This window comes from Mustela nigripes, chromosome 13, assembly GCF_022355385.1.
Source record: "Mustela nigripes isolate SB6536 chromosome 13, MUSNIG.SB6536, whole genome shotgun sequence".
NCBI classification, from domain to species: Eukaryota; Metazoa; Chordata; class Mammalia; order Carnivora; family Mustelidae; genus Mustela; species Mustela nigripes.
This window is the reverse complement of record NC_081569.1, coordinates 3,096,785-3,120,493: the sequence shown is the minus strand read 5'-3', so window position 1 is coordinate 3,120,493 and position 23,709 is coordinate 3,096,785. Positions and strand designations below refer to the sequence as shown.

At 45.2% G+C, this 23,709-nt stretch overlaps 1 protein-coding gene across 1 annotated transcript in view; it reads left to right on the top strand.

The window, feature by feature from the left end:
- The window catches only part of ADAMTSL3 (ADAMTS like 3), a 340,647-nt gene that overhangs the window by 154,223 nt on the left and 162,715 nt on the right, over positions 1-23,709 (top strand). The window contains exon 7 of the mRNA XM_059371168.1: positions 4,329-4,455. Within this exon, the coding sequence (XP_059227151.1) occupies positions 4,329-4,455 (127 nt within the window). The remainder of the gene's footprint in view (positions 1-4,328; positions 4,456-23,709) is intronic.

Here is a 23,709-nt window from a genome sequence, read left to right as displayed (position 1 = left end):
TGAAGAGGCTAAGGAATTTTCCGGGTTTGAAAAACCGGATTCTGAAACCACTGCACTGTGCTGATGACACGTGTATTCTCTGTGGCCGGAGATGTGGCTGGAGTTTGTAACAGGTCGTGAGATGCGGTTCTGGGAAGGGTCGGCCGGGATGCTAGGTGGGTCCTGCACCACTGCACCGTCAGGCTTACACAGACGCTCGGAGACAGGGTCCTCGGGCGTGGTCATGCTGAGCAGGAGGGCTGTTGGGACCTGCTCCCTGTGAAGGGGGGATCTACCCATAAACACACCAGGGCTTCTGTCTGTCAACAGAAGCCGGAAGTCTGGATTTTGATGTGAAATGTCCAGTTGAAAATAACACATTGCTGTTAATGACCTTGCCTTATCCACTAACAGCTCAATTGTGCTCTGACACCTGCTTGGCCTCCCTGTGCGAACAGACAACTGCCAAAGCTCAGTGCCTTAAAACAGTTAAAGATGACCCAAGACAGTCAAGACCACACTTTACTTCTAAGGGAATGGGACGTGGAGTCCTCCTATGGGCTGAAAGAAGAAGCTCCGTATTTGAGAACGTCTCTGATGACCACCACAGAGTCCATACACTCTGATTTTCAAGGCAGGAATGTAAAGTTTTTCTTTTTTTTTTTTTTTAATTTTTTTTAAAGATTTTATTTATTTATTTGTCAGGGATAGAGGAAGAGAGAGAGCGAGCGAGCACAGGCAGAGAGGCCTGGAGAGGCAGAGGGAGAAGCAGGCTCCCTGCCAAGCAAGGAGCCCAATGTGGGACTCGATCCCAGGACGCTGGGATCATGACCTGAGCCGAAGGCAGCCACTTAACCAACTGAGCCACCCAGGCGTCCCTAAAGTTTTTTCTATGATAGAATCCAACTTTCAAGAGATCTCAAACAGAAGGTGACTCAAAAAATGGACTCTAGAAGGGTTAAATTAGAATTACCTCGAAAGATTCATTGGTTTAACATGGAGTGATGCCACTTTATTTAAATGCTATGTTCTTTTATTTGGTTAGGAATTTGTATGCAGAAATGGTGAAACAGTCCTTAGCTGAAGTGATGATTTATGTAGGAGTATTTATTCCTGAAAGCACGGCTCATGTATTTTAAATATTCGTTTAAGTCTGATATCTTGTGTAAGTTGTCTCATTAGCTGCGCTGTAGGATATGGGCCTTGTCTTTCTTGTTAAATTATACCGTGTAGTGCCTGCCTGTGTAAAAATTGGTCACTTAATAGTTTTTAATAAATTTACTGACACATTTTATCGATTCGTGGTTTTTAAAATCATTCCAAGTAGAGATCTTGACTTCAGGAGATGTCACAGAGGTTGAAAACTGCTCGGGCAGCTTTTCAAACGTTGCTTATTATGGATGACGATGAGGTCCGAGAGCCCAAATTCAGTAGTCCCTCGGTTTCAAGGGCAGTTCTGACTTAGACCCTGTGGATCACAAGGCAACTGGAGCTTCTTCTCAGATATTATTTTTCTGTGATGTTTTCACTGCTTTTTTTGGCTGTAAGATTTGGATGAACTGTCACTTGAAATGAAATTCCGAAACAAATGTGAGTGCTCAGGGAGGTGTTTGCTTGCCTACGATCTTACAAGGCCCTAAACGCTCTTCAAAACAAGCCCATCCTAGCTCCTCAACCCACACCCTTTCTGGATGGCCAGATAGAGGGCGATTCTCATTCTCATGAAATGCAGAGCGCTCAGGGACCGAAATTGTGAGGACAGAGCTTGGCTCAGGAACAGGGTTTCTATAACTTAATGGTAGAATTACTCCCCTTGGAGAAAGTTGCATGAACACAAGTTACTCACCGATTGAATCCCAACCATGCAAGTGTGTTTCCAGAATCAATCTCTCTTAATTTGTTCCACATGTACTGGTAAATATTAATAAAATTGCCCGTGTGACTTGGTTCTTTGTGGTCCGTTTACTGGTACTACAGGTGTGGAAGGCGTAGCGTGGTGTTAAGATTCTGATGTCAGCCGACCTGGGTTTTCTGGCCATTACTGACCCTATTGATTGGCTCTGTGATGCTGGCAAGTCATTTAACCTCATTGACATTCAAGTGCCTTATTTGTAAAATAGGGACAGGAGACACCACCTGCGTTGTCAGGTTGCTGTGAAGACTCTGCTGTGACATGCTTGGCGTAATGCCAGACACATGGAGGCACTCAGTAACAGTCAACTATTATTCTTAGTATTTCATTACCACCTTTATAAAATTATATAATCAGGATGAAAGGATCTCAAAAGCCTTTGGATGTAGCGACTCCTCAGAGAATTTAATCCTCTCCCCAGTTTTCCCGCCAAGAAGACTCCTACCCAGCTCATGGCTGAACGCTTGTTGTTGGATAACTCTGCCTTTTCCAACGTTCTGACGTTGATCTAAACTTGGGCTTAAACCTGTAGCTTTCACTGTTTGGAAGTCCAAGGAACAAATGGAAACCCTTTCTTCATGACAGCCCTTTGTGAATTTAAAAATATCTTTAATCACAGGCTTTTCCTTAAACTTCCTTGGAACTTTTCCTGTTTCTCCCTGAAACTTTTATTTGATCTTTCTCCTTCCCTTCAGCACCAGAATTTTGGAAAGAATAGTCCGTAGATGTGTTTTCAACTCCCTCCAGTTTTATTCCATCTTCAACACCTTGGGTGTCGTGATTCAGCAGCTCCTGGTGCTAAAACGCAGGGGCCGTGCCCAGGAGTCAAAACAAAATGAAAAACAGAGATGACAGAAGGAGGTCTTTTTTTTTTTTTATTAAGCCCTTTATAATGTTCTAATGCCTGTACGAGGGGTTTTTACGTATATTTTCTCATTTTATTCTTGTTACACCCTATGCGAAGTATGTATTACTATCTGTGTGTTAGTTTCGAGGAGGATGGGTCTCTGAGAGTTTGAACTGTTGGCCATCCGCCATCTTGAAAGTGTTGGAGGGGCCGGACAGGGAGGTTCTCTGTCTCCAGAGTCCCTGCACTTAAACACCAGGTATAGAAACGCAGACAAGTTTGAGTGATATGGGAGGTAGGGATAAACTCTCCCACCACTTACTATAAGTTGGCACACGTTATGTAGAAGACATATTTGTACAGTACAAAGAAGTGTGCCTAGCCCATGTCCTCATAGACAGAAACTCACGATCTAGTGGAGACACACATGAATCCATACACACAGATACTCACAAAGGACTGAGAGCTAGTGGTACAGGCATATGCTATGAGACATTGCTCCCACTCATTCTTCTCCTGCATTTAAGGAATAGTTTACAAAGAGCCCAGATGTGCACACAGGGATGAACGGACAAAGAAGAGAACACACACACACACGCACGCACACACACGCGCACGTGCGCGCGCACACACACACACACACACACGCACACAGAGGAATATTATTCAGCCATCAAAAAGAATGAACTCCCATTCGCAATGACATGGGTGAACTACAGTGTATTATGTGAAGTGAACTAAGTCAGTCAAGGAAAGACAAATATCGTATGAGTTCACTCATATGTGGAATTTAAGACACAGAACGGATGAACACAGGGGAAGGGAAAGAAAAATGAACTAAGGTGAAAACTGAGAGGGAGGCAAACCGTAAGAGACTTCACTCCAGGGAACATACTGAGGGTGGCTGGAGAGGGGGTCGGGGGAGAGGGCACCTGGTGGGTGGGCACCGAGGAGGGCACGTGACGGGATGAGCGCGGGGTGTTACAGACAACTGATGAATCACTAAGTCCTCCCCCTGAAACTAATAGCACACCGTATGTTAACTAAATTACATTTAAGTTAAGAAAGTTTTAAATCCAGAAAGGGCTTCTAAAGGTACGTATGGGGATCCCACGACAGAGGAAGGCTCACGTAGATCAATAACGATGGCCAGAAGGACAGATAAAGATACAGAATAGAGAGGGAAACAGAATAGAGATGTTGCGCTCTAGGATGTGGGGCTTGAGATACCAGTGGGGAAGATGTGGAAGGTAGACCGTGACCCAGATGGAAATGCATCGACTTCAGCGGGGACAGGAGACGTGGGGGGCGCGGGGGCAGAGGAAACAGGGCCTGTCGTGTTCCGTTCATTTTCTGTACACAAAAATAGGACTCCAGATAAAGACGTAAGTGAAAATGTTAAAGGGAGGGGACGGCTTTAATTCGTCTCTTTGCGGGGCACTGGGCCTTGGTGAGATTCCTGACAGCCGGGCCCTGCCCTGTCTGTCGCTCCTGCGTGCGTTCGGAGGTGGGCGGGAGGGGGCTCCCCCCGGGGGGCTGCCGGAGGGCCCCGCGGCCTGGCCCTTCCCTGACACCCACTTCTGTCCGCAGGCCGTGGGCTGCGACCGTCGCCTGGGGAGCAGCGCCCGCGAGGACAACTGTGGCGTCTGCGCCGGCAACGGCTCCACCTGCAGGCTGGTGCGGGGACAGTCGAAGTCGCACGTCTCTCCGGAAAAAAGTAGGTTTGAAACCCCGCTCCCAGGGAGGGGACCTGCAGGGCAGCCTGCGCTCCGGCTTCGCCCAGAGCTAAGCTTTCCCGGGGTGAGGCGCCGCGGACCCGTTCTCCAAAAGTCACATTTCTTCCAAAGCCTGTCGCTCGCATTCTGGGTTCCAGCGTTTTTTTCCCAAGACTGCCTGTTTCTGTGAATCCTGACCCATACGGAGTAGGATGAGTTTTTAAAGAAATATTTGCCATTTTTTTAAGGTAGAGCGTGAAGCCACCACTTTTTAGTTGCCCTGGTGGCTTGCCAACAAGAGCATCTTTTCTGCCTTCTCCTCTTTCAGATCAGATGCTAAAGTCACTCGTTTTTCTGTGTGGACGCTGACCTTTTTCCTACCGTTGTGAGTTTTGTTATATCCTGAGTATCTGCCTTTTGTCTGTTATGCCCATTTCATTTTACTTTTACTTTTCAATCTTTTGGTGATGCCTCTTTTAAACAGGGATCTCCATTTGTTACTTGACTTCCACTATTTGTGTTTTAAGGATCGTTAGTTTCGAAGTTTTATGTGCTCGGAAACTCTCGTTTTCCTCTGTTAGAAGTATCCGCCTTTTTTAGTCCTTTGATGCGGGAGTCAGGAAACATTTTGGGTAAAGGGCCAGAGAGTAAGTATTTTAGGGTTTTACCGAGCAGGTGTTCCCGGCCTCGAGGTTCTGGACTGTTGTCGCAACAGCGAGACACCAACAGACGATTCGAGAACAAAGGGCATCGCTGTGTTCCCATAAAACTTTATGTACAACGGAGTTCATTCAAGCCAGAACTGTGGACATCGGCCACGGAAACTGGGGAGTGGTGACAAGAGGTGCCCGAGGCCCATAGGCGGCCGTGGCAGTGAGCGGCAGTGCTGGTCGAGAGGCCTGTCGCCTGTTACTGACAGGAGGAGATGGCCAAGCCAGCGCCCCGAAGGCGGTGTGGCCAGTGGTCCGAGGGCCAGTCTGTTGCGTCATCACTTCCTCAGCGAGCATCCCGGCGGGGAAGTGGTCCCAACAGCCCGAGTTGGCGCAGAAGCAAGAGAGAGCGTGGAGGGTGCGGGCCACGCCTGTGATGCCAGGAAGCAGGGCTGCCTTGCTGGCGTGCCCCTGGAGGACCTCAGACCTCAAAGTGGTACGAAGGACCCTTCCGAAAACAGGACGGGCCAGAGTGGCTGCTCATCCTGGACCGGAATCCCCCGTCCTGGGTGCTGTCAGCCGAGGCTTCTTACTACGCGTTGGCAAGCAGATCCTCCCAAGAGGACCTTGTTGAAGTCCGGAGGGGCACACTCACCGGCTCATGAGCAACAGCTGTGGCTTTTCTGGAAGCCCTGGTGATGCCCTCTTCTCAGATCCGGCCGTGTGTGTTCTAACCCCCTTTGGCGCCCAGGTGGTCAGCCAGACATCGACCGCAGACCTGAGGCCACGTCCTTTATTTCCCGGAGTCTTCCTCCCCAAGCACCTGCTCGCTGCTCTGTGTCCCTTCCAGGACTTCCTCTTTTTGCTAGTGGCCATGAGCAACTTTATGTTTCAGACCCTTCCTCTGTAATTACAGTCTATCTGCCCGAGCGACGTCGTCCTTTGGGAAGAAGGCTTGCTTTTCTACTTAGAATGCGCACACGACGTTCATAACCAGCAGACTAGTCTGGTTTTGAAGTTTTCCTTTTCCCATATTTTTAAAGTAAACATACATTTTCTAATTCTGACAAAAAAAAAAATAGAGTTGTTTCAAGTTCAGGAGATTAACTGTGATCTGTATGGCATTTAAATAAGCAATATCGAAACATCTAAAAGAAGTATATAAATATATATGTCCAAAATATACGGAAAAAGAAGTGAGAATGGAATCAAATGGTTTTTAAAAAGTGAGTTAAACTCAAAAGAATGGAGGGGAAAATACAAGACATGCAGAAATTAAAAAAAAAAAAAATACCCACCAGACTTTATTTACAGAAATAAGCAGTAAGCTGAATTTGACCCTCAGGTTGTAGTTGGCAACCCCCTGCCTGAAAGGGAAAAAATTATTCCTGTGTGTTTTCTGCCAGCGCTTTTACGGTTTTGTTTTTCTCCGTTAAAATCTGCTCGTTTGAATTTATTTTGATGTGACTTATGAAATAGGGATTTTACTTGTTTTCTCCGTATGGGGAGAGCACCGTGGGAGGCGCGGACGGCGGCGGGGAGGGTTTTCCAGGTGGAGGGAACACAAAGTCCATGGTAGGACACTAACGGAAAGCCCTGGCGTGCTTGAGAGACTAGTTCTGTGTCGTTCAGACCTGAATCCCCTTCCAGCCACGGTCGGGGTGGAGGGTGAGACAGACAGCATCCTGGAAGCAACCACGGAGGCCCTCGCCGTTGTGCCGCACACGTCACGTTAAGCGGAGTCACTTGTGCAAGTCCAGGCAGAGGAGAGACATGGCTGGATTTGTGTTTTACTAGCATCCTTCTGGCAGCAGGGGGAGGCTGGACTCCCTGTGCGTTGAGCCTGGAGGCATGGAGTCCAAAACGCTCGAAAGTGTTTGCAGTCACGAAGCCCTCGTCCAGGGAGCGTGGTGGGGGAGGTAGAGGAAGGAACAGATCCGAGAGATCTTTAGTGGGTAGAGTCCTCAGAGTTCCATAATGCTTGGACTGAAGATCACAAGAGCCAAGAAGTGAGGACGTGGCCAGCACTCCGGCTGGAGCAGCAAAGTGGGTATGTTAGCTGTTCCTTTGAGCAGGGAGCTCCTGAAGAGGGGTCCCGTACCAAAGATCAGGGCTCACCTCCTTGGATTTTCCTTCTCTTGGGAAATTTGCCCCCATAAGTATTCGATATCTCGGTACCTTTCTGAGACCTTCAAACAGATGCTCATGTTTTGTCTGTGATGGAAAGCTGGGTCTGAAATGGGGCGGCCCGAGGTTGGCTCGTGGCAACGTCCCCTCGTTGGCGGTGAGCGAAGGCAGGCAGGGCCGCCCAAGGGGAGCGTGTAGATACACAAGGAAGCCGAGCCGCATCCGGGGAGCGCCCGGGGTCAGGGCATGTGGCCAATGGAGAAACTGAAGGGATCTGAGTTAGAGGACGGGAGAAGAAGGGGTAAAGGCGGAACTTCGCAAACGCAGGGCCCTGGGAGCCAGAGGACTGGGTCACTCCCCAGGGGAGGTAATGGTCGACCGTGCGAGCTGCTGCTGGGACACCCGCTGGAATAAGAGTCCAAAACGTACTCTCTGGCAACTCGGAGACCATCTGTGACCTTAGCAAGAGTGGCCTCCGTGAATTTCAGGCCGGAGCTGAGGCCTGATTGCCTTGGGTTGAGGAGTGGACAGAAGGTGATACCGGTGGACGGAAAGACAGAAGGAGGCCATGCACCGGCAGCAGGTCAGCAGCTGGGGGACTGCGCAGGCCCCACGGAGGACACGGTGAGGACTCAGCAGCACTCGTGTGTTCCCATCCTGGTCTGCAGGAGGCCGTCAAGGCTGGGGAAGCTGCTGTGCCATGTGTCTCTGGACCCAGGCGCCCTCTCTTGCCTTCATCAGCCTAGAGGATGGCTTTCCGCTCTGCAGTTGTGAAGTCACTATAAACTTTTGCGCCTCTCCACACCTGGACAGTAAAGACGGTGGAGCCGAAGACATTCCTTGAAGGCTGTGCCCTCTGTGTAGGAAGGAACGTCCCCCTGGGGCGGGGGGAGTGGGTTCTGCCTCTTTCTCTTCTTACTGACATCCATACACCGTTTTATCATTCCCGTATTCCTTAATTCCGCCCATCTTTTCTAGCATGGTTTTGCTGTTTTCAGGCCCATTCAACAGATGGGGGCCTAAGGACCGGGGATGTTAAGAAACCTATGAAAGGCAATATAGAAAAGTCGCTAAGAAATTGGGCTCTGGGGCCGGGGTTGAAATCCCAGGTTTGTGGCTTACTACTGTGTAAACAGACCAAGTTCTTTTTTTTTTTTTTTTTTTTTTTTTAACTTCTATGTGTATTTTGGTTTTTTTGTTGAAACTGGAAATGGCCCTAATCCTGCCTTTGTAGATGTGGTCGGGATGAATAAGTAAATCACTCATGCTGAGCGTTCCTTGTAGCGTCTGGCACCTTGACAGTGCCCAGGAAATGCCAGCAGGGTTTTTATTAGACACGTGGCTCATTTGGGTACCATGGATGATGCAGCTTTTCCATACATTCAGCATCAACATGGACATTCGTAAACAGATGTCCAAGTCAACCATCTGTCCACCTGGGTCTTGCTTTTGAGAAGCTGCTGATGGGTGTGGAAGAAGACCTTGTCAGAGGTGCCCAGGAAGGGTGAACGAGTGGGAAAGGAGGGATGCCGCTCAGGGGGAGACCACAAGGAGCCAGGCTGGACTGTGAAGGGTTAAGTCAGGTCAGCGTTTGGCCTTGAAGACGGAGAGGGGGGCATCATCGACTGCCTGCCCCGGGGGTTGGGGATGGGCCTGGAGTTAGCGTTGGCTTTAAAAACCTTGGAAGTCTCCTCAGAAATAAACGTCGTCTTGTCAGGGTCCAGCAGAGACTAGAAGTTGAGATCATTCTAACTGAACCAGGGGAGAAGCTGAGAGAAACGGGGTCATGAAGCCAGTGTTTCTGGGGAAGTGTGCTGAGGAGGCCCCGAAATGGGAAAGGACAGGGGGGGTTGGCTGGAAGGGGCCTGGTTGCCTTTCCCAGTTTTGCCCTCCTGGTGAGGTAGATCCGATTCTCTCCCTGTCTCGCTCTCTCAGACACACATTGATGTTTGCTTTTTGGATTATAGATCCTTCGGAGAATCTATTGAAAGGTGGGCATTTCCCCTCCATTTTCCTGGAATGCGTATGTACCCATAAGGCCCAAATTTGCCATTCTGATTTTTTTTTGAGGGCATCTCAGACCCCCTGTACCAGTTCAGGACATTCCAGGTCAAAACCCCCTTTCTACAAAGAAAGGGTGACGGGCGCATCCAGCAGGTGAGGTGACGGGGAGAGGGCAGGGCTGCTGGCCGGGCCCCGGGCCCCGTACGTGTGTGCTCGGGCTCCGGCTAACGTTAGCAATCCCTGCCTGCATGAAAACACGCTGCTTCTCCTCCTGAATTTTTCTGTACAACCCCTTCACGTCCATTACTTCTCCGAAACTGGCCCACCACAGCCCTTCTTGGCCGGGATTTTCCTTGGGCCATATGGAAGCACTTCCCTATAATCACGCTTTGTGTGAAAGATATGTGGGAAACCAAGCCATGTCTTTCCCCAAGTGTGTATCACAGAGCCTGCAGGGTCCACGAAGCTCCTACGGCCTCGCCTTGCCAGGCAATCACTCCTGCCCTCCTTGGGGCTCACCCCGAGGCAGGCGGCGGCCTGAAGACACCATTGACACAGGCGAGCTCCAGACAGAATGCTCAAGTCTGCTGCCGGGCTGTGTTTCCCACCAGCCAGCGAGGCAGATTCGAGGTCGTGGCACCCAGAGCCAGAACTTTTGCTATGAGAAAAATCCGAAATTAATCCAGATGCAACACGCAAATTTCCTGTTCTGCAGGAGAAGGGGAGACTGAACCAACAGTGGTATAAATAACTTTGGATGTTGGAACAGGGAAGTAGAGGCCACTTGGTTTTTAAAGAGAGAAAACTCCAAACATGGCGGCAAAGAAGCAAGCCATGTACTTGGAGTCTTGATTGTCCACTATATATACACACACACATATATAACAGACATATAACACATATATATACACACGTATATATAATATAGATATATTGCATATATATTTAAGTAGACACCGCACCGAACGTGGAGCCCAATGTGGGGCTTGAACTCCCCACCCTGAGACCTGAGATCAAGACCTGAGCTGAGATCAAGAGCCGGGCGCTTCACCAACTGAGCCAGCCAGGCGCCCCCGCTGTTTTGGTCTTACCCACATAAGACGAATAAACAACCTCAGCTGGTCTGCTCTGGGCCTCTGTGCATTTTTTTTTTTTTTTTTTTTTTTTTACCTGGTGGCAACTAAGCCTGTTGATACAGGGATGCCCAAGGCCGACCGGGAATGCCAGCATTTCACTGGACTTAGATAACCACACCCTTTTACCAAACATCCCTCGCGCGGTACTCCTGACAGAAATAGAATCCTGGGGCTGGAGGGTTATGATTATGACATTTTCTTTTCATACACAGGCCATTTTCCCTCTGACTGTCACTCCCACAAATAGCCTGCACACACAACTCGCTCTGTAAAAGCGAGGACGGGACTGGCTGTGACGTGGCACCTGCGGCGTCTGCTCACATCCTCCCCCCTGACCTCCCTGTTCCTTCTTTGAGGGCAGGACTCTGAACGATGACACACGCGTAACAGAAGTCTCCGTGGCCAAGGAATATTCAAATGCAACACCCTGTTAATTTTAATGAGGTATTCCCCCATTTAATTCAATGAGAGAGAGCACAGCGTAGAGGAAGGGGCCTGACACTGAGTATCTAGGGCCCTGTGCACCTGCTCTTCCTAGCTCCCTCACGCTTTCGTGTGTGTGTTCTGTGTCCTCTGCATGAGGAAAAACAAGAGGAAAATGACGTCCTGGCCCCACTGAGAGGGAGTGCCGTGGAATCTGTTTTTCACAGAGTAGCCAGACTGACCATGAACTCCCCAGCTTAACCTCTTCATGAACTGCCTTTATACTTATTCTAAAATCCATACCCTTTCCATGGCCTTCAAAGTCTTACATGGCTGGCTCTATGTTATGTCATGTGCGCCATTTTGCTCCTCGTGCACTTGGCTCCAGTCTTACTGTTTGGAAGATTCCCAAGTGCCAATTGCCCTTCCCCCCCATTCCCCAAGGATGCATGGACCTATCCTTGGACCTGGAAAACACTTCCCTCCACTCTTAATGTGGTTGCCTCTTCCTCCACCTTGAGCTCAAGCATCGCCTCCTCAAGGAGACTTTCTCTGACCAATCCACAATCTAGAGCTGGCTCTTCTCCTTTCTGTTTGCTTCTTGCTTGGCCTTTTTAGAGCATGTCACAGGAGCACAGGAGATGTTGAACGAATGCATAAGGGCTCTTTGCTAGAGATGATTCTGCTTCCCATTATGGTTTCACCGAGACTAAACAGTGTTGTGCAACAGAACTGCACTGGAAGCCAGAGACTGGATAATAAGCTCAGCTTGGCTACTCACTATCTGTGATCTTGGATGGGATCGCAGGGACCTTGGCTATTTCATCTATATGCTAACAGCATCAGCACAGATGATTTCCAAGACCTCTTCTAGCTCTGAAAGCCCATTAAGTAGATCTGTAATTTATTTCTTGGTTTTTTGTTTTGTTTTGTTTTGTTTTTTTAAACAGATATTGGGATTGAATAGAGGTCAGAGAAATAAGACCAGGATCTTATAAGAAGATCTTTACTAGTGCTTTAATGAAAAGGCTCAACAGAGGTTGGCTTACCTTTATTCTTAAAGGGCCCAGGAAATTTTATATATGCAAGAAAAGTGAGTTGATGTAAAGTTTCCTCTTATCTCCCATGAACTCTTGCTTAGGTACCTTCTACATGCTATCATCTCTGCCTGTATGGGAGGCGCTTTGTCTGTGCACTGACCCCATTATGAGCATGTGAGCTCATCAAGGGCCTTTCACACCTGCCCTAAAGCTGACACCTATTATGTTCTCCATAAAGATGTCGTGACTTGACTGGAACAGGACCAAAGAATCCACTTAGAGCAGCTGCCCACGTGAATTAAAAGCAGAAGCAGCCTATGGGCAGCCAAGCCCCGTCCCACCTGGAGTTACCCAGGAGACCTGACATCCACTAACCAGATGAGAGCTTGGAGGTTCACAACAATAATAATTACCAGGACGGTAATAACCGTGGCCTCCATAGGCTCTGTGCGTATGTGCCAGGTGCTGCACTGAGTGCTTTTACGTATGATGTGATTTACTCTTCAGCATAACCCTGCAGAGTAGGTACAATTACAGCCTCCCCTTTGACAAATGGGACAGTGACAAAGGGGCTCTGTGTGAAAAGCGTCATTCAGAGCCTCACAGCAAGTAAGTGCTCGAGCTGATCTGACTTCAGAGTCTCTGTGCTCCGTCACCCTCCTGAGCTGTCTTCCAAGGGTGGCCAGAGGAGCAGGCGCTAGAATGTCCACCGAGGCCTGGAGAGATGGGTTCGAACAAAGGTACCACAAGAACAGAACCAGAAGTAGAGCAAAGGCTGCCTCAACCCACTTGCCCGTGGTTCCCCCTGTCAGAGTCCAGCCTGTGGTTCCAAATCCAGCCTGTACATCTGAACCACCTGGAGAGCTTGTTCCATGTTCTACTCCTCAAGCCCTACGCTAGAATTTTGGGTGGTCCATCTGTCACCAAATTTTCCAGGTGCCTCTGATATGTGCTTTTGGTGAATACCTCTGCTTTTCAGCCTCTAGTGGCACTGTCATGAAGGAAAGATAATTTTCCCACTATCCTTCTAGGTTCTTAGCTGACAGCCCCCCAGTAAGAAGACAGATTAATAGGAAAAAAGGAAATTGAATGATGTATGTATATATGGGATCCCACAAAGATATGAGACTCAGAGAAGTGGCCAACGCAGGAAGCTTTTATACCTTTTAAACAAAGAAATGATACATTTATGAAGAACTGACAAGATTGTCAGTTTAGGCTGTGGGTAGTAAATGGTGAAGCCATAACAGGGTTTGTTCATGAAGACTTCTCGGCTCTAAATTCCTTATGTCTGGTGATAAAGATGTCTTCTATGCCCCCCGGTATGGGGAGGGTGCCTTTCTCCTGGAAGATTCATCTTCTGCTTTCATGTTGACGAAGGATGGACAGAGTGTCCTTGCCATATCTGCTATGTCTCAAGTACTTTTCATTCAAAATAATAGGTATGCCAAGGGGGCATATTTGGGGTGACATATTCTGAACCCCTACTTCCCACTATGGAGTCCGAGGCCAATGAACATTTAATCCTCACCAGGTTCTTGATTTTGGAGATGCACTATAAAGGACAGAGAAAAAGTGGTATGCTGCTGTGCTGGGGAACATCTGGACAGAAAGTTCTTGGTTGCTGCTTGTGGATAATGAAGCCCCTCTATGGAATGCTGTTCAAACTGAGTCCTGGAAATGAGCATGGAAGTGTACATTCTTAGGCACCTGCCTGTTACCCTGCTTTTTGGAGGTGAAAGCATTTTAGGCCAGGAAAGAAATGGAGCTCCAGGTTGAGAGAGATGCTTCTGCATAGACCCCACAGCTGACGGCCAAGGACGTTCAGGTGCGGTTTCAACAGTAAGAGACTCCCCATGACATAGTGTGAAATTTGCTCAGGGCAGTACCATGGGATGTCGTAGCTGGGCAGGTGAGGGTATAGAAATCAGTTTCCAGCTTGCAGCTGGCTGCTCTCCCCAAATCACATTCCTGGTATGTCCTTTCTTTCCTTTTTTTCCTTTTAAATTAATTTAAAATTTTCAGTGTTCCAAGATTCATTGTTTATGCACCACACCCAGTGCTCCATGCAATACGTGCCCTCCTTAATCCCCACCACCAGGATCACCTATTCCCCATCCCCCTCTCCTTCAAACCCTGTTTGTTTCTCAGAGTCCACAGTCTCTCATGGTTCGTTCTCACCCTCCCAGTTTCCCCCAATTCACTTTTCCGTTCCTTCTCCTAATGTCCTCCATGCTATTCCTTATGCTCCACAAGTAAGTGAAACCATATGCCAATTGACTTTCTCTGCTTGACTTATTTCACTCAGCATAATCTCCTCCAGTCCCGTCCATGTTGATGCAAAAGTTGGGTATTCATCCTTTCTGATGGAGGCATAATACTCCATTGTGTAAATGGACCACTCTTCTTTTTCCATTAGTCCGTTGAAGGGCATCTTGGTTCTTTCCACAGTTTGGCGATTGTGGACATTGCTGCTATAAACATTGAGGTACAGATGGCCCTTCTTTTCACTACGTCTGTATCTTTGGGGTAAATACCCAGTAGTGCACTTGCTGGGTCATAGGGTAGCACTATTTTTAATTTTTAGAGGAATCTCCACACTGTTTTCCAAAGTGGCTGCACCAACTTGCATTCCCACCAACAGTGTAAGAGGGTTCCCCTTTTTCCACATCCTCTCCAATACTTGTTGTTTACTGTCTTATTGATTTTGGCCATCCTAACTGGTTTAAGGTGGTATCCTAGTGTGGTTTTGATTTGAATCTCCCTGATGGCTAATGATGATGAACATCTTTCATGTGTCTGTTAGCCATTTGTATGTCTTCTTTAGAGAAGGGTCTCTTCATGTCTTCTGTCCATTTTTTTTTTATGTGATTATCTATTTTTTGGATGTTGAGCTTGAAGAGTTGTTATAGATCTTGGATATCCGCCCTTTGTCTGTAGTGTCATTTGCAAATATCTTCTCCCATTCCATGGGTTGCCTCTTTGTTTTGTTGACTGTTTCCTTTGTTGTGCTGAAGGTTTTTATCTTGATAGAGTTCCAAAAGTTCATTTTTGCTTTTGTTTCCTTTGCTTTTGGAGACATATCTTGAAAGAAGTTGCTGTGGCCAGTGTCAAAGAGATTACTGCCTATGTTGTCCTCTAAGATTTTGATAGATTCCTGCCTCACATTGAGGTCTTTCATCCATTTTGAGTTTATCTTTGTGTAGGGTGTAAGAGAATGGCCAAGTTTCATTCTTCTAGACATAGCTGTCCAATTTTCCCAGCACCATTTATTGAAGAGACTGTCTTTTTTCCACTGGATAAATTTTCCTGCTTTGTCGAAGATTATTTGACCATAGGGAGGAGGGTCCATATCTAGGCTCTCTACTCTGTTCCATCGGTCTGTGTGTCTGTTTTTGTGCTAGTATCATGCTGTCTTGGTGATCACAGCTTTGTAGTAAAACTTGAAATCAGGCAAGGCGAAGCCCCAGCTTTGTTTTTCTTTTTCAACATTTTCTTAGCAATTCGGGGTCTTTACTGGTTCCATACAAATTTTAGGATTGTTTGTTCTAGCACTTTGAAAAATGCTGGTGGAATTTTGATTGGTTTGGCATTGAAAGTATAGATTTCTCTGGGCAGTATAGACATTTTAACAATGTTTATTCTTCCAATCCATGAGCATGGAATGTTTTTCCATCTTTTTGTGTCTTCTTCAATTTCTTTCATGAGTTCTGTAGTTTCTTGAGTACAGATCTTTTACCTCTTTGGTAGGTTTATTCCCAGGTATCTTATGGTTCTTGATGCTATAGTAAATGGAATCGATTCTCTAATACCCTTCTCTCCTTTTCAGAAGTGGTTGTCAGTTTCTGAATTTGACATTTCCTGCCTTTGTCATTGGCATATCTCATTGGCCTCACCTCCAGCTACAAAAGGCAGCATGCACAGTCCTCCACCTGTGGGACTGGTGTCTCCATACATGGACTTTCCCTTCCCTCGCCTCCCTTCTACCTGCACAGAGCGACAGGTGAACTTGATTAAAACTGAGTACCCCACTTTTTTTTTTTTAAAGATTTTATTTATTTATCAGAGAGAAAGGGGGAGCGAGCGAGCACAGGCAGACAGAATGGCAGGCAGAGGCAGAGGGAGAAGCAGGCTCCCTGCTGAGCAAGGAGCCCGATGTGGGACTCGATCCCAGGACGCCGGGACCATGACCCGAGCTGAAGGCAGCTGCTTAACCAACTGAGCCACCCAGGCGTCCCCTGAGTACCCCACTTTGAAAAGTTGTCAGCCCCCACTCTGCACAGGGTCCACACACAGACCACCTCCTTCTAGTGTAAATGACACTGAGTGGCGATGGGCATTTGAGCACATTCACAAACACTGTTGTTTCTCAGCTTACAAAATGGTTTCACAACTATGGTCCCATTCTTTCCAATGTTTCCATCAGGCTGTTATTATTATTCACATTAGCATTTATTGAGATACGTTCCTTCGTTTTAAAAAACACACCTTTGTTCCTTGGGAATGGACGATGTTGGGGGCTGGGAGGGTGTGTTTTCACCTAAAGAACAGAAAGAGTTGGGCGCCTGGGTGGCTCAGTGGGTTAAGCCTCTGCCTTTGGCTCAGGTCATGATCTCAGGGTCCTGGGATCGAGTCCCAGGCTCAGGCTCTCTGCTCCGCAGGGAGTCTGTTTCCTTTCCTCTCTCTCTGCCTGCCTGTCTGCCTACGTGTGATCTCTGTCAAATAAACAAATAAATAAATAAAACCTTAAAAAAAAAAAGAAAGAGAAAATAAATACAGGGTCAAGGAAAGTAATAGGAAAAATGCTTGATGGAAACTTTTATTCAGCCAAAAACCTCCAACCGACTAAATTTAAAAAATTGAAAAACAAAAACCAGCAATGGAACAGTAGGAATGAGCTTGTCAAAGGGGGAGTAAAGCTTCTCTTTTCTTGTAACACCATGGAACGGACATATTTGGGTTGTTGCCGTTCTAGTTGGACGTTATAGTGAAAGTAAACAAGCTGACATAAATTACAGTCCTTCTGGGCTGAAACTGATGTTTATTGATTAGTTAACATGGTGTGGACAGTTTACTTCCTGTACATCTTGCTACTTAGCAAAACTGTGATCTGCAGCAGGAAATGAGACATAGAAAAAAAATGATGGAACAGCTGGATTTGAGCATTTATGTGTGGGAGGGAAGCCCGTGGAAGCAAATGTAACGGATCCTTAGGTCAGCCCAGTGATCGCAAAATCAAACAAGCGAAACCCACGACGTGGAAGTCTGTAATGAACGTTCTTCTGATGCGTGAGTTTGGGTTTACACAATTATGATCGGGTCTCACAGCAGAGGTTCAGGCTCAGAGTCTAGTTTTTGGTCCTAGCCTCAGCTCTACTGCCTTGGAACTCTGCGATCTTGGGAAAGTCACTTAAACTTGGGGGGGCAAAATCCAGTTTTCTTACTTGTAGGAAAGGGCTTTTATTAGGATAAAAGAGGTGTAATTTACCTCAAATTACCTGGCATCATTCTTGGGGCATAGCAGGTGCTCAGGGAGGTCTGAGTGACTTACACTAACCCAGCCCTACTGGTGGTTAAGTTCCCTTCTAAGCCTCATGCATATAGTACTTCTCAAAACCCCCTTGAAACAAGTATGCTTATTGTTCTCATTCTACAGGTGTAACTGAGGCTCAGAGAAGGTAAGAAACGTGCCTGAGTTCACACAGCATTTGTAAGTGGCAGCCAAGTTGTCTGGCTCCAGAACTGGTGACCTTAGCCATCCATCCACGCTGCCTTTCCAGGTGGTTTGTAGAGTAACAATAATGCAGAGGACGTGTAACATGTGACAAGAAGAGGTCCCTGGCAGATGGCCCAGTGAGTAGCAGTATCAAAAATCTCTCACCCCAAATTTCAAGTAAAAATTTTTGGAATAGTTCAAACACCGAAAGTGTTTAACTGAATCAAACACCCATCACCACCACCACCACCACCACCACGAAATCTGAATGTTCCCGGACAGAGGGACCTGTTGCCGTCAACACTGTGGGACTGTTCTGGACATTAGCGTCTACACCATTAGAAGGTATATCATAAAGCAGCCTCATGACCAGATCTGATCGGTGGCCTCTTTTGCAAACTTGCAGTAGGAGACTTTAAGTGGTCTATACTTAGCCTGTGCTGAAGCCCAGCTAGCAGACTGCGCCCACGATATTTACAAGTGATTCCTCTCTCCGTCCTGGTGTCTAGCTCTGGGTAGCTCTAGACTGAAGGGGAATTGACCGGGAGGCTGTTTGGGATTTAAAAGTGGCTCACTGGGTTAAAGCCTCTGTCTTCGGCTCAGGTCATGATCCCAGGGTCCTGGAATCAAGTCCCGCATCAGGCTCTCTGCTCAGCGGAGAGCCAGCTTCCCTTCCTCTCTCCGCCTGCCTCTCTGCCTACTCGTGATCTCTCTCTGTCAAATAAATAAAATCTTTAAAAAAAATAAAAGTGGCCCATTGTGATGGACAAGACAGACAAAGCATGCTAGCAGTATTTGTATCAAAGCTAGCAGAATCTCAGGCAAAAAGAAAAAAAAAAAACACCCAAATCAAAGATGAGTATTTTATATCCATCAATGAGAAAAATTGGTCTTAAAAATTTGCATGCAATTGCCATTACATCAAAATACATAAAGCAGAAAAAAGTATAGGAAGAAATTGAAAGAAGTTAAACCGCTGTTAAGTCAGTAAAAATTACACGTAGGGTCTGCACAGTGTAATTATTATTATATTAACCGGTATCACTGAATTGCATTTTGAAGGAATATACAGTCTTTTCAAGCAGCTATGGACCGTATACAAAAACTGATTCTATGCTAGACTCCAAAGAAGATTGAGAAAAAAAATCTTAGTGAAACAGAAACCGCCAGAAGAGACCTCGCCCCACAGCTGCTCACAGCCACTCCTTGCTCCCTCCGGTTACAGAGGCACGAGTGTCTGTCTTCCTTTCCAGGGCTAATTCATCTCCCCATCTGCGTCCTGGACTCCGGCCCTTCTGCTTCCTCAGAGATCCCACTCCACCCATCACCCCTTGTCTCTCCTCTCTCTTCCTTTCCCATCAGGGTTAAAAGAGATCCCAGATTTCTTCCATCTTAAATACAAGTATATATATATTTTTTAATCTAAGTGTAATTCACATACAGTGTTATATTAGCTACAGGTGCACGATAGAGTGATTTAGCGGTTCTGTACATTTCTCAGTGCTCATCACAGTAGATGTCCTCTCGGGCCCCTTCACCGCTGTCACCCACCCCCGAACCCCCTCCCCTCTGGCAGCCACCAGTGTGTTCTTGGTTTCTCTTCTTTTTTTTTTTTCTTTGTTTGTTCATTCGATTCTTAAATTCCACATGTGAATGAGATCATATGGGATTTGTCTTTCTCTGGCTTATTTCCCTTAGCATCATACTCTCTAGCTCCGTCCATGTCGTTGAAAATGGCAAGCTTTCGTTCTTTTTCGTAGTGGAATAATATTCCTGTGTGTGTGTGTATGAGATGTGTGTGAGATAAATATATAGGTATCTCTCACATCTTCTTCATCCTTCCATATCTTGGCCATTCTAAATAAAGCTGCAGTAAGCCTAGGGGTGCCTGTATCTTTTCGAGTTGGTATTTTCATTTTCTTGGGGTAAACACCCAGTATGGAATTAGTGGATTATATGGTAGTTCTACTGTTAATTTTTTTTTAAAGATTTTATTTATTTATCAGAGAGAGGGGGGAGAGAGAGCGAGCACAGGCAGACAGAATGGCAGGCAGAGACAGAGGGAGAAGCAGGCTCCCTGCTGAGCAAGGAGCCCGATGTGGGACTCGATCCCAGGACGCTGGGATCATGACCTGAGCCGAAGGCAGCTGCTTAACCTACTGAGCCACCCAGGCGTCCCTCTACTGTTAATTTTTAAAGGAACCTCCTTACTGTTTTCCACAGTGGCTGCCCCAGGTTGCGTTCCCCCCCCACAGTGCCCGAGGGCTCCCCTTTCTCCACGTCCTCACTAGCCCTTGGTATGTCCTGTTTTTGCGTTGAGCCGTTCTGACCGGAGGAGGTGATGTCTCACTGTGCTTTATTTGTACTTCCCTGATGATGAGTGACATCAACAAAGTGTAAGTTTAAGACTTGTGTGTGAATTATATATAAAATACGTATGTATTTTAAATTCTCCACAGCGTTCGCCACCACCCGAATCTTTCCCCTACCTTTGCCGACAGAGTTTGGAAAACCTGCTTGTACTTCCTGTCTCTCTATGCCTCCATCCATCATTTTATTTTTCAAACCACAGCCTTCTGTGCCCACTGCATAACTGAAACTGCTTTCACAAAACCCGTTAACAATTCTTACCGCTGTGGAGACTTTAGTCCTGCTGCCCCCTGCCCCACCACCTTCAAAATCCTCTCTCTTACTAGAGTTCTAGAGTTCTTCCTGCATTTCTAGTCAGAGTCAGAGCGTCGCCATTTCCTGCAGGATGGTGAAGAAATGCTGACAGATCTGTGACTATGGAGCAGTCCTCCCTTACTGTCACAGTGACCTGGAGTTGTCCTCTCTACGCCCCGCTCTGAATCAGTGCCATGCAAAGCAGGGCTCCTCCTGGAGGCTGCTAGATTGGCAGGTTCTTGGGCACCACCCGAAACTTCTGGGTCAGGATTTCTGTGGGTGGGGACAAGCTCTCCAGGTGCTTCTGGGAGGTACGGCCCTATAAAAGTATCACAGAGCCTTGATGTATCAAATTGTGTGGGAGAGTTACGGAAATGGGAGGGCATTGAGCTTTGGAGGAGAAGACATTTGATGCTGTATCTTGTAGATTTCTTTTCCCATAATTCTAAGGACACTAGATCCTTTACAGTGGTCCCTTCTAGGTTGCCCCCATTCCAAGCCTTGCCCGGCTGCTCTACAGTGTGTAAGTCTCTCCAAGTTTAATATGGTGGACAACTGGGGATTCATTGCCTTCTACACAGAAGAAAATTTGTTCCCAGAATGGAGCATTCTGGCTAAAATCAAACGCCAAGGGTTCTGGTCTGAGAGGTTTCCCTTGAGTGTGTAAGTGTCGAGGGTGATACTTGAAGCACACAGACACAGACACACATCCACACACACACACACCCCCAGACACACACACACTGCAAACATCTGTAATAAAAGCAACTACTTATAGTTATACTTATAGTAGCTATACCTCTAAAGCACAGAATTGGTCTGAAGTTTGTGAGGTCATAGGGGTAACTTTTCCTTCTACTTTCTATCCTTCTGTGCCTTTTTGTATTTCTACAGAAAAATACCTTCATTTTGCCATAATAAATTATTAATATATATTATACATACTCAACGGTTTCCCCCCACCCCAAGGAGAAAATGCACTAATATGATAACATATTGGCGTTGTGATTCATTCATGACTTGCTTATTTTCTTTGCCTGGATATTCTAAATTTTCTGCAATAAACACACAGCATGTTCTATACAATTTTAGTATATGTGCTGCCGAAGCGAGCGCAGCATGTTCTATACATAATACAAATGTGTCTTGAAAATGGATGTGCTTTGGAATGCTTTCCAGAGCTGATGAAAACCTATTTGGGCACGTCACTTGGGTTTAGCACTCTTTCGAAATATTTATGAGCTCAGACTGTAGTGTCTGTGCATAATATAACACAGAACTTCTGCACATTTATGCCTTTGAAGGTAAGACAGAATTGATACTTACATACAATTTTTGTTACAACTTAATTTTATCACCGAGCTTTTGGGCCTGTTGGTTCTCAAAAGTCTACTTTATCTTCTTAAAATGTTGACCTAGAAAAACATGCCATGATTTATTTAACCAGACCCATATTAATGAACGTTTAGGGTATTTTCTTAGTTTTGCTAAGCTTCACATTTATATGAGTTTATTTTTGATTATATGTTTTTATTTGTCAAAGATACTGCCAATTTTTCCTCCAGTAAGATTTACTGCTATCTTCACAAATTAAAATTTATGAGAGCATTTCATTTTTATTAATGGAATAAATGAATATATCTTATTTTCCAATCTGGATTTCTGTGATTACCACCGAGTTGGGCATCTTTTCATAAGCTTCTTAGAATTTTAATTCTTTTTCCTTTGAACTGTTTTTCAAGCATTTGGCCAATTTTCTTGTTAACTTTTTTTTTCTTATTTGCTTGTAAGTAATTATAATTTTTTCTGTCTTTGACAATTTTATGTTTAAATTTTATATCAAATGAATTAATCTTTTCCTTTTCATTTTCTCAAGGCATATTTATGTCTAGAGAGAGATTTAACATTTTCTTTTTGTAGGTCATGCTCATTCTTAAAAAGTTTATTCCAACATATTCCATCATTTTTTCTTGCCATTGCAAATGGGATATTTTCTTCCATTATGTTTTCTGATTATTGTGGTATTTCTGAAATCTACTAACTTTTGAACATAGACACACCTAGAAGATATTGGAGGTTCAGCTCCACATCACTGTAATAAAGTGAGTATCACAATAAAGTAGTTAAGTGAATTTTTGGTTTCTCAGTGCATATGAAAGTTATGTTTACACTATATCATAGTCTATGAAGTGTGCAATAGCATTATATCTAAAAAAAAAACATATACCTTAATTAAAATACTTTACTGCTAAAAAATCCTGTTATCTGAGCCTTTAGTGAGTCATAGTCACTGATCATAGATCACCATAACAAATATAATAATAACGAAAAAATTTTAAATATTGTGAGAATTACCAAAATGTGACAGACATAAAGTGAGCAAATGCTGTTGGATAGATGGCACCCACAGACTTGCTGAATGCAGTGTTGCCACAAATCTTTACTTTGTTTTAAAAAGAAGAAAAGAAAAGAAAGAAAAAAAGCAATATTGACAATATGCAAATAAAATGAGGTGTACACATATTAATCTCCTCCTGATTTCTAGTGCTTAGATTATTTTTTCTTGCCCAGTTACTTTGGCTAGTCTCCCTAAAGATTCTAAATCAAGTGGTGGTAATTAACATCCCTTCATTTCCCCATTTAAGTAACAGTGTTTCTAGTATTTAAGCATAAAGTATACTAATCATATTACTGGAATTCTTTTTTAAGTGGGCTCCACATCTAGGAGTCCAACCCAGGGCTTGAACTCACAACCCCAAGATTGAGACCTGAGCTGAGATCAAGAGTCAGATGCTTAACTGACTGAGCTATTCAGGCTTCCCATTATTGGCATTTAAAAATCACGTTACAAACATTTGATTTATTTTATTTACTGAGAGTTCTTTTTTTAAAATCAGGAATATCTAATGAATTATACCAAGAGAATTTTTAGAATCTATTCTCTTATCCACTTTTAAATATACCATACAGCAGTGTTAACAGTAGCCATCACCAAAATTTCATTAGAGAGTCTGAAAAAGGCTTTGGAAGCAAATTTTCAGGTAATTATAATGTGTTACTTTGATATTTATTATTAATTGTTTAATTTAGTGTAGTTGACACAATGTTATATTAGTTTTAGGTGGACAGCATAGTGATTTGATACGTTTTTATTACTTCTAAATAGAAGTATTTCTTGACAAAGAAGTCAGATGTGAATAAAAATTCAAAAAGTTGTCTGTACTCTGTGTCTTTCATTGATGTAATATTTTTGACTTTTTTACCTTAAATAATACCAGTGAAGTTCATAGTTTGATTATTGTCCTTAACACGTTGGCCAGCCTCCTCAGCCTATAAAGAATGTAGTCACTCTAACTCTACTTGGAGATCCTTGCCACCCTCCAATAGTATAAATGCCATCTTAAAATCTGAAGCCATTGGACAATTAACTGATCAATTTTTAAAAATAACATTGGAATCAATTCTCTAATTTCCCTTTCTATATTTTCATTGTTAG